The sequence below is a fragment of the Oryza sativa genome, chromosome 4 (assembly GCF_034140825.1).
Source record: "Oryza sativa Japonica Group chromosome 4, ASM3414082v1".
In the NCBI taxonomy this organism is placed as follows: domain Eukaryota; kingdom Viridiplantae; phylum Streptophyta; class Magnoliopsida; order Poales; family Poaceae; genus Oryza; species Oryza sativa.
Window position 1 is genome coordinate 5299800 of NC_089038.1, and position 11319 is coordinate 5311118.

General features: G+C 37.2%; 1 protein-coding gene across 2 annotated transcripts; it reads right to left on the bottom strand.

Moving 5' to 3' along the window:
* Positions 1-776: 776 nt before the first annotated feature.
* On the bottom strand, positions 777-9444 carry LOC4335083 (serine carboxypeptidase-like 10). Of its 2 annotated transcripts, XM_015779591.3 has the most exons (15): positions 9178-9444; positions 7922-8058; positions 6789-6865; positions 6450-6572; positions 6212-6314; positions 6055-6092; positions 5605-5706; positions 5243-5323; positions 4960-5100; positions 4745-4816; positions 4550-4668; positions 4127-4240; positions 3141-3186; positions 2927-3028; positions 777-976 (listed from the first exon to the last, which is right to left on the bottom strand). In XM_015779591.3, the coding sequence occupies exons 1-14, from the start codon at positions 9342-9344 to the stop codon at positions 2945-2947; spliced, it is 1404 nt and encodes a 467-aa protein (XP_015635077.1). In that variant the 5' UTR covers positions 9345-9444; the 3' UTR covers positions 777-976; positions 2927-2944. The 2 variants fall into 2 exon arrangements, with proteins under 2 accessions (XP_015635077.1, XP_015635076.1); XM_015779590.3 differs by lacking the exon at positions 777-976 and having other exon boundaries at positions 2868-3028; positions 9178-9443.
* Between the last annotated feature and the right edge of the window lie 1875 nt (positions 9445-11319).

The window sequence follows — 11319 nt, forward strand, 5'->3', positions numbered from 1 at the left end:
TTGAGGCACGATTTTTCTCCCAGATCATACGATCAATAATATACTCGGTGGATCAATCCCCGGACAGGAGTAGGGTATTACTTCTTATTAAGAAGGCCTGAACCTGTATAAAATTCCTTGTCTCTAAACCCATTCACTTTTCTAGCTTGATAGTCACCCCTTTTAGTATTGCCGAAATCTTGTTTCGACATTTATTGTAGATAGATTTTAACTACTTCCACAAAAAATATAGATTTTAACTAGATTTACATTATTGACTTTCGGAATGGCAGAGTGCACGGGTTGAGGGATTGTTTGGACTCAAGATCTTGATAAGATTGATTACTGGAGCCTGGAGTTCTCTTGCTTCTTTTTAAAGAGCGTAAAATTGCATTTATTTTATTTATTTATTATTGTTTTCTTAATTTACTAGCATTGAGACCCTGCCCTGGATAGAAAATGTTATCTGCAACGCGATAGTGGCATCTTTCGGGAAACGGGCTGGAGGAGACCATGGATGTTATCCAGTAATCTACTGCAATAATTCATACTCCCTCCGTCCCATAATATAAGGGAATTTGAGTTTTTTTTGCTTATAACGTTTGACCACTCGTCTTATTCAAATTTTTTTGAAATTATTAATTATTTTATTTATGACTTACTTTATTATCTACAGTACTTTAAGCACAATTTTTCGTTTTTTATATTTGCAAAAATAATTTGAATAAGATGAGTGGTCAAATATTGTAAGTAAAAACTTAAAATCCTTTATATTGTGGGACGGAGGGAGTATCACATAAGCTAAGTCTCATTCAGTCCATTAATTTATTAACGGAATATAAATAATACTCTTTCCAACATTAATTATACGACGAAAACTATGGCTGAGTTCTACAGCTCGTTTGGCTTTTGCATATTCAGAGCATATGTATTGTTTAGAAATGGAGAAGGTCCTTATGGAGGGCCCCACGGCAGGGATGGCATCTTGCAAAAATATCTGCAGGGTAAAAAGGCACCATCAAAAATAATATGAATGGGACCCATCACGGTTAATAAAAGAAAGATGTTGCAAGTAGCTAAAAAAATCACTCCAATGTGTAGGATCGATTCCATCTGTCTCTCTCTTTTATATAAACCCCTCTAAATTTCACGCTGCGCATGCTCGATCTCTTTGTTACCTTGGATACGCTTACCCTAAATGTTTTTAATTTTATAATAATTCATATTTAATTAATCATATCGTAATACCTTATTTTGTAGTGCGAACTATAAACTCACCACTACAGAGCACCCATAGGTGTCAGTTCTATTCCATTCCAGAACCGGCTCTATAATCTTTAAAATAAAAAAAATACGGTCAAAAAAAAGAAAACTTTGATCCGCATCATGGAGCTTGGGGAGGCGCCACCATCATTGGGTGGAGCTTTGGCTGAAAGACGATGGCACCGCCATCAAGTAGCAACAAGATGGCGCAAAGAACCAAATAGGGTGGGGGGAGGGGGAGGAAGGAAGAAATAGTATCGTGCGTTGTAGCATGGAGAGATATGAAGGTAGATTTGCTTAACTTAACTTTAATGTATGTCCTCAAAATCGGGTTCAGAGCATGCCAGTTTATTTAATCCTGCAACTAACAAGACAGAAAAGCTTACAATTCACCATGCTGCCATCCCGAACACTGAGGAGTTTATTTGGATTATCCAAAACAGTAGCCACATATGAAATAATAAGTACAAATAATTATCACACCAACAGATAAATAATTAAGAAAATGTATAAAATTTAGCTCCATCCATAGATTTTTTGACCAAATTAAAACAAATATATAGCTACATTTTCAACACAAAACAAACAAGTTGTCGAAATATATCCATTAATATTGTTACATTTAATGAGACTAATTTGCTCATGTAGATGCTGCTAAATTTTTTTAAGAAGTTTTACTTTAAGAAAATCAAAAGACAAAGAGTCTTATAAGATGAAAGATGAAACGGATCGGAGGGAGTACTCAGCATTATTTCTGCATCTGCATCTTTAATAATTTACGATAATCTCTCCAAACGGGCACGAGCTTATCGCCAAATGTCCATTCCATAAAGAAGACTCCTTGGCCACAAAGCTTACCCAGGGGATGCTTTTTATTTGCATTCACGTATTTTAGAAAGATCCGCTACATTAAATTCTCTTTTAGGGGAAGAAAGTATAACTGCTTTGTCAATAGTTGAGACTATAACTGCTTTGTCAATAGTTGAGACTCAATCTGAAGATGTTTATGTCTATATTCCTACTAATGTAATCTCCATTTCAGGTGGGCAAATATTCTTATCCGCGGATCGATTTAATGCCATAATTCGACCTGCTATTAATTGTTATTTGATGTTAAATCAGTGGGTTCTGTCAAGTTAGCTATAGGTTGTGTCATATCAACGATTTCTATGGAAGGTAATAAGATATTATCTTCAGCAGTTATGTATCTAGGACCTTTGACAAAAATTGATGCGTTTCTAACTCCACAAAGATTACTTCTCAATATAATTTCTTTCAAATTTAGTAAAATTTCTTTTACCGGTTCTTCAATACATGCTATTGTAGAATCTTCGTGTGGCACGCTTTTGCTCATGGAACTATTTTCAATTGCAAGAGTATATATGTTGATAACCAATTATGTGGAGAGATGGCTAAGTGGTTGATAGCTCCGATCTTGAAAACCAGTATAGTTCTAGGAACTATCGAGGGTTTGAATCCCTCTCTCTCCTTTTGATTTCCTCTCTCTTTTTGTTTGTGTATTCAATACGTTTGTTTCTTTATTTGTTTTTTTTCTGTCTCCTTAATTATCTTTATTTTATAGAAAGGAATGAATGGCTCAGCTAGATAGAATAAGCGAGTCAGAATAGAAAAAAAAAATAGTAGAACACATATAAATAAGAGAATCTTAGTTAAGAGAACAGACTCCTAATTACTGGATTGATCAAAGAGGTTCCCCAGAAAGCCATCTATCAACCATAGCAAGACACTCCTTTGGCATGTACTCCGGGGCTGTGTGCCCAGCACCCTACATATTCATGCACACTGATCAATCACTCAGATTATAAATTTCAGGCCTAAATTTAATAACTGAAAGCATCAATGCATGTGAGTATCCACCAAATAGGCAAATACTATACCTTCACAGTTGCGTATGTCAAGTTATTGGAGTAAGTTCTTGTGAACCTAGGAAAATTAGAAAAAATGAATGTACAGGACATTAATATATGCATAACATAACATTATTGCATATATAATTAACTAAATGGATGTTCCAAATAATCCATAGATTCATCATAGTTAAACTTTAAACACACCCTGAGAACATTATCTTTTTTTTTATTTTGACATTTTTCGCCTTCTTTTACATATCCATAATCTGCCCCTTCAGAAAACAATTCCCAATAAAGGATTTTTTTTATTTTATAATTCTATAAATTGCCCTTATAAAACTATTATTAGAAATAGCCATTTTTTCTATTATATTTCCATAAGTTGCCTCTGAAGAAAAGTATTAAGAAATTGCCCTTTTCCCTTTCATATTTCCATAATTTTATCCAAACGAAAACAACTGTCAGAGTGGCCCTTTTTCATTTCATATAATATAACTCAGTGAAAAAAGTTCGCACTGAGGTTATAGGGGTACCCATGGCCAACAGGAAATCTTTGCTAAGTCCCAATATAGGCTAATCTTTGACAATTAATTCTTAGAAATCCATGTAGTTTAATAACATGTGAATTTATATATTATCAAAATATTTCTCATGATATGAATCTGAAATATAAATCTTATGGTGTTAAACTATATATGTGAGTTTATAGAAATTGATGGTAAAGGACTGAAATCTCGACTCACAGAAAACTGTTGACTGCGGCCTGCTGGTCACAAATTTAATTTATGAGAACTGAATTGGATTTAACAATAAAAAGACCAGCCGGTTTGTGTTATCTCTGTCCGAACATGTAGAACTGGTTCCCAGTGGTAGTTGGGAATTTTAACCCTGCCGACAGTGAATGCATGGAACAGTAGAATATATAGTGCTCTGATCCTTACTACCTCCTTCCATGTTTGACGTTGGTTAGTTCAATTTTGAGCTAACCAACTATTGAGGGAGTACTTACTTACCCTACCACTTGGCTGTTGACGTACCATGGTCGCCAACCATGTGTGATGGACAGGTTAAGAGATCTAAGCCATCCTTGGGTGCCAATAAGAGATACTACACTGTCATGATCTCCACTGCAAGATCAAATCAAGGAATATTAATATGGTCGACCTAGGGCAAAGGAAACAGAAGAAAAATAATTCACCTGAGGCTAAGTTAAATTTTATCATGTTAAGAAGATAGCAGGAGGTACCTCTGTAGTAGCTCGATGTACCAAACAATTTTAGTGCAAAATTTATTACCTACAAGTACTAGTAGTTTCTCAAGTACCGTAAAATTTCTCTAATACTAATATCAATTCTTAGTGGCTGATTCTTCAGTTAAATATATCTCCTTTTGTTACATTTTTTAAAAAAAAAATATTATCTAGCCCACTCCATTACCTGTATACCAAGCCTCGGTATCCTTGGGTAATCAGGCTTAAATGATACTCCACTGAACTAACGATTTGCTTTTTGTAAAGAAGGTCATGATTACATCTTTCCCATGTTGTTACTGTCCCCTGCAGTGTAGTACACAACAGTTGTTTTTACCTCTAAGTAGTTATTTACATCACTAATTATATAAAATTACCTTACCTTGTGAATACCCAAACTCTCCCTTACAGCTTCGTCGTTTGCCCATATTTTGGACAGAACATAGGTGGCATTCTGCAGTCAAATGAAATACAACAAAAAGATTGAATTACAACCACAATGATAAATACTATATGGAATTTCAAATCCTAAATTCTTAGTGTCAGCAATAAGACATAAAAAGCGTAACCGCGAAGTAAGAGATATTTGTTTCTTACCCTACAAATGGACGAAACTGCCGACTCAAGTAGCTTTGTTCTTCTATCGTGTGATGAAGCCGAGTTGTCGGACATGAGGCTTATTCCATCTTCCTCGCAGCGTGGCTCCAAGATGTGTAAATCATTCACATCCCTTATGCACTGCATATTATTATCATTCACATCAACTTGGTATAGTTCCAAAAAGAATAATGAGAACGGAATATACATGTGCCATATTATTTATGTATATGTCATTCACTAAAATTATTTTTTTTCCGAAAGTAGTAGATGGGTGCCTTACATCCCTGATGGCTTGGACAGAGTTGGCACACTGAGAGTTTGGAGGGGTCATGTAATCTCCCTTGCAATTCTTCCGAGCAACCTATATACACAGTGATAAAAATACCAATGTAAATTAAGTAGTTGTTGAATCAATTTCGATGTTTCTACGGTATTGGTTACCAATCTGATATGGAAACATTTTATTAATTCAATCGAAATGTATTTTTTTGAATTGATAGTTCAATCAAGTGGTAGCTAGCCAAACAACCAAGCAAAACCATACCCCTAGATATTCGAAAATTTTATGTCCGATTTCTATGTCCGAAATCATAATAGAAACAAAACAGCACATGATAAAGTCATGTTTCTTCTTTATCTCACCTCATATAGTTCATCATCTATAATTCCCAGACTATGAAGAAAGGGAAATTTACTGTTGTCATCATGGGTAGTGTCAGTCAATGGATTGCCAGCAATGTAACCCTGAATATTCGTTCAAACAAACATAAATTAGAATCATAGTATACTTTCACATAGGTATCATGTTGATCACTCATTTCATAAGGTTCACAGATAATCAAAAGATAATAGATTAACAATGTCAAAACAAATATCGTACCATTAAATTCTATGGCATAATATCTGAAGATTTTATTTCACAAAGAGAGTGTGACTGTTGGAGTGTAGCTACCACTGTTGGGATATCAGAAAACTGAACAGAGCAAAATACCGGTATGCTAAACCTCAGAATAGAATAAAAGCTGTACCAAAATAGCATTAAGTGAATTGAAAGAAATTCATGTCACCAAAAAGCAAAAGAAAACCTTGAACCTTGAGATTAAGATGCCGCTCGTCGCTGGATTCTTTTCCTAGAACAAAAGAAAAAAAATAATCAGTGAAAAAAGAATATGAACAGAGCAGTAAAGTTAGCCCTGTATGTTCACTGATATAAGAGTGAAGAAGGATGATCAAAATATAAGTTAATTACCTTTAGCTATTTCCATGGTGAGAGTAGGTATAATTATACCGCTATAAGAATCACCCGAAACATAGAGCGGATTCGAGGAGAATTGTGGATGATCGTCAAACCACTGCAGGCAGACAGTTCAATATATTCTTAGAAAAGAACACAAATTCACAGCGAAGAGGAATGAAAATCCTCGGCGAACTAGAAATAGAAATATAACACATGTACTAGAGCATATAGTTTGTGTTGTGTATTGAACCTTTTGGATGAAAGTGTAGAGCTGGTGAACAACAATGGTGTCACTGGACTTGAGTCCTTCGGCTGTGGTGGCATATGTGAAGCCAGTCCCAGGTGGAGAATCGACGAAGATAACATTGCTTATCTGCAATCAGAGAACCAAACTGAAAGAAAATTAAGCATCTTCCTCAATCAAGAGACATTTATATATGTTTTGAGCTTGATGTTTGGGGCTATGGATGCTAACAAGAGTTTTTACATTAATTCTTGATACCTAATTACTGCTAAGATATGAAATAGAGACAAGAAATTGTTATGTATTTCATTGTTCATATACTTGTACAAGAAAAGGAGTACTAACTTTGGTCCAGGAGTTTGCCTTGTAGTGCAAAGTAGGCAACCCTCCTTTGTGGCCATGAAAATCAAAAAAGAGAGGGCCTGCACATAACCAAATAATAATAATAATAATAATAATAATAATAATAATAATAATAATAATATGACAGCACTGTTAAATCGTTTAAGAATATTTTGCCTATGCCATCCTGACTTCGCTATAGCATGCACGTATTCTGTTCGTCCTAAAAATGATTAACTTCTAGAGACCCATCAGTTGTTTTTGACAAAGGGAGTAAGGGTGTGTTTGAGGAGAAGGGGATTGAGGAGATTGGATAGATACGCAAAACGAGGTGAGCCATTAGCTCATGATTAATTGAGTATTAACTATTTTAAATTTTAAAAATGGATTAATATGATTTTTTAAAGCAACTTTCCTATAGAAATTTTTTGTAAAAAACGCACCATTTAATAGCTTGGGAAGCGTGCGTGCGGAAAACGAGATGCTTTCTCCCTCAATGTCCTCCAAAAACGCTGCCTAAGTGTTTTAGAGATGGAGAGGGGCCAAGTGCTACTTATAAGAAAAGGCAGAGAGAGAGGCCAGGGGGCTAAGATACCAGATGTAGAACATATGTGCTCTAGAAAATAGAAATACTTGGTTGACCATGGGAAAATGGCTTGAAGGAGCAAGCTTGAATATGTCCATAGAAAATGCAAAAAATTCAATTTCCAAAACTACAGTCATGTGATGGGATCAGTACTGTAGTAGTATCATGGGTACAGTACTAATAAAAAAAATGAGATTATCTATCTAGATGTCGACATATTTTAGACTAAAAAATAGCCGAATTTTTTTTTCCACTACAGCAGCTGTAATGCTTAATCTATCTCAATTGAATAAACTGGATTTGCCATTCTTAGCCTAGCTGTAACATTCATCGTAGCAACAGTTGAATTAACTTGTGCCATAGCCCCACACCCAAGCACGCTTCCAATTTTACTGCCTTAACTAGCCGTGTTCCTTAATCAGTTCGTGTCCAAACTGTTACTCTTACACGGATTAGAGAGAGCATCAAACGGCTCAAAAAATCGACTGCAACTAGCCCTAATATCTGTGATAAAATTTTAGCAAAACCGTAAAGTATTTTAGTACATTACCAATCTCGTAGATGAGTCCGGAGAAGGCAGAGCATCCGGGCCCACCGGTCAGCCAGAGCAGGACGGGGTCCTCCTCCGGGCTCCTCTCCGACTCGATGAAGTAGTAGAAGAATCTCGCCTCGCCCACCGCCACGTACCTGTCATGCCATGCCATGCCACGCATGCATGCCGCGTATACATAATCTTCATCAGGCATCAACACAAGATCCTCTTATTTCACCGGAAAGATCGAAGGAGGCCATCCAAATTTAGTAAGAAGGAAAAAAAAGTTACAAGAAAAAACACACATCGAAATACACACGATCAAGCACCACGCACAAGCACAAACCACTGAGGGCCCTTTTCAATCGCGGAATTGAGAAAACGTAGAAATAGGAAAAACATAGGATTTCGAGGAAACGCAGGAAAAACACAGGAATGACCGTTTGATTGAACCGTAGGAAAAACGCAGGAATTGGATGAGAGAGATAGACTCAAAGGAAAGTTACCAAGAGGTTGAAGCTCTTGCTAAATTTCCTCCAAAATCTCTATAGGAATGTCCATTTTATAGGAATTTCAAAGGATTGGATAGGATTCAATCCTTTGTTTTAAAGGGCATCATAGGAAATTTTCCTATAAGATTGAAATCCTCCAAAATTCATATGTCTTTCCTTCAATTCAAAGGGGCCCTGAGAGTGGTTTTAGATGACCGAAAAGTTTAACCACAAACCGCTAAGGGCCTATTGAGTTGGTGAAATGAAAATTTTTGATGTCACATCGAACGTTTGATCGGATGTCGAAAGGGGTTTTCGGACACGAATGAAAAAACTAATTTCATAACCGCCTGGAAACCGCGAGACGAATCTTTTGAGCCTAATTAATCCGTCATTAGCACATGTAGGTTACTGTAGCACTTATGGCTACTCATGGTTTAATTAGGCTTAAAAGATTCGTCTATTGATTTACATATAAACTGTGCAATTAGTTTTTCTTTTTATCTATATTTAATGTTCTATATATGTGTTTAAAGATTCGATATGATGTTTTTGAGAAAAGTTTTGGAGTAACTAAACAGGCCCTAAGAACATCAACACAAGATCGAACCGAAACATTTTTTAGTTTCAGAGGTCACAGCAGAGCATAGGAGAGCATGCAGTTAATCACTGCTCAGAATTCAGAATCAGATCGAATGCAGGATTTCAGAGAGATCACAGCAGATCGAGCAAGCAACACAGAGCGTAAGATTACTACTAGTACTACTAAACTTATATTAATACCCTGTTTCGAGGGAGAAGGGCAGGGGGCCAGCGAACCCGGGCAGGCGATCCACCGCCTTCCTGCTGCTGCTCATGGCCGCCGGCGACGCCGCAGCCACGGCGGCGGAGCTGCAGGAGCAGAGCAGCAGCAGCAGCAGCAAGCAGCACTGCTCTAGCCTGGTCGCCATGGCTAGCTAGCTTAGCTCAAGCTTGGGGTAATTAGCAGCAGCTACCTCGGTACTAGTAGAAGCTACCGACAGGGGACAGGTGAACGGGGGAAATAATAGAGGTGAAGCTACAGTGGAATTGAAGTGTGTGTGGATGGATGGGACGGATGAGTGACATGACATGGGCACGTCGTCGTACCCAACGGAAATGTCCATCCAACTCAACGTTGCTTCTAACCGATTGGTTTAGGCCATGTTTAGATCCTCTTGAATTTTTTTTCACCGTATCATATCGAATATTTCGACACATATATAAAATATTAAATATAAATAAAAAAATAACTAATTATATAAATTGCGTGTAAATTGCGAGACGAATCGTTTAAGCCTAATTGATCTATGATCTGACAATGTGATGCTACAGTAAACATTTACTAGTAATGGTTTAATTTGATTTAATAAATTCGTCTCACAGTTTATAGGCGGATTCTGTAATTTGTTTTGTTATTAGTTTATATTTAATAATTCAAATGTATGTCTGTATATCCGATGTGACACGCCAAAACTTTACACCCCTGAATCTAAACACAGCCTTAGAGCATCCACAATGTATCACTAAAGTAGGCATTATGAAATAAATGCAGCTATAAGGACAGGCCATATACATTTTTGAGGTAGTTCATATGGCATTAATTGCTAAAGTAGTCCTTAGCTATATGGGCTGGCCACAAGGAAATAAAATACAATACTTTTTAAAGTTCACCGTGTACAAATGAATATAAAATCTAAAGCAGTTGGTGCGTGAGCAGGTGTCTGTTGAAGTAGCCGTTGCTGCTGGGTGTTAGCTCTCCTTCTCCATGCTCCTATAAAACAGACCAACAAGAGATTTCAGTTTGTATCTCTTCATTTCATCAGGGGATGGATTCATCCAACTAAAAATTCATAGATCTTCTCAGTCAAGACTCTCCAAACCATACAGAAAAGCCTTGCCACAACTCCCCTCCCCAACAATTCCCCAATAATTTTCCCCAATCTCAGTTTACCCAAAGCTTCAACCCACATTTTTTACATAATTTCTATCCATTTCGTTCCCCAAGCAACTATCCACCATATGGTTATTCTCCTCCAAGCTATCAAGGTACTCCACATCAAGGAAATTGGGCACAACCTAATTTAGCCAGCTTACAAGGTTTCTAATGACGCTCTCTCTCGTGGCCCAATCTTCTGGTGAGGGGATAACTCTTGCTTTGATCGACTGTGACGCTTGCGACGTGGCTACCAACCAGAACAAGTCCAGGACGTCGTGCAATCGCTACACCACAAACGATGTCGTACCAACCGTGACGTGCGGTTGATGATCCCAGCAATGCAAACGAGAGAACACTGCAAGAACAAGATAAGATGAAATCTAAATATTACAAATAGGTGTGATTAAGCACAAATAAATAGTTGCGATTGAAGCGGTAGATCTAATCGACCCGGCAAATCAACACACCAAATATTGGGGGCTCTGAATCAATAGTCGCCGACTAATCGAACGAGGACTAGAGACAAGGTGAATGGCACTTGGCAAAATTCAACTAAACAAAACCCGATTGTTTTTGAGGATGTACAAAGCTATCTATAGAGGAAAATAAAGCTATGGTTAAGTGCTAATTCGTGGAGGTGGAAGGAGACACTTCCGAGATAGGCCTAGTCTATTACAAGGCCCAAGGCCCAAGCTCGGTTTCAGCAACAACACTGCCCATTTTTGACGATTCCCGTTGACTCGGAATGAATTTGGATATGAAACTGGATGCGTTTGAAAGGTAGCAAGATAAGATTTCCATCAAGTCCAAGATCACCCAAATCGGAGTTGGCATGAAGGCGCTAGGTCCGTTTGAAGTCAGTGCTGTCTCCAGAGGCCGAACTGGATTCCAAAACTTATTGGACTTTAATATCTTGTAGATCCTCCATTCACTCGATGTATTCTTTGGCCATGTTTTATATTTCTCAT

What these genes read in the sequence shown, in the direction of transcription:
- LOC4335083 (XM_015779591.3), bottom strand. Translation starts at nt 9,344, where the DNA reads ATGGCGACCAGGCTAGAGCAGTGCTGCTTGCTGCTGCTGCTGCTGCTC. An exon ending in AGGCAAACTCCTGGACCAAA is followed by an intron (nt 6,573 to 6,788) that starts GTTAGTACTCCT and finishes CTCTGATTGCAG; the next exon opens with ATAAGCAATGTTATCTTCGT. An exon ending in GTCAACAGCCAAGTGGTAGG is followed by an intron (nt 3,187 to 4,126) that starts GTAAGTAAGTAC and finishes TAATTTTCCTAG; the next exon opens with GTTCACAAGAACTTACTCCA.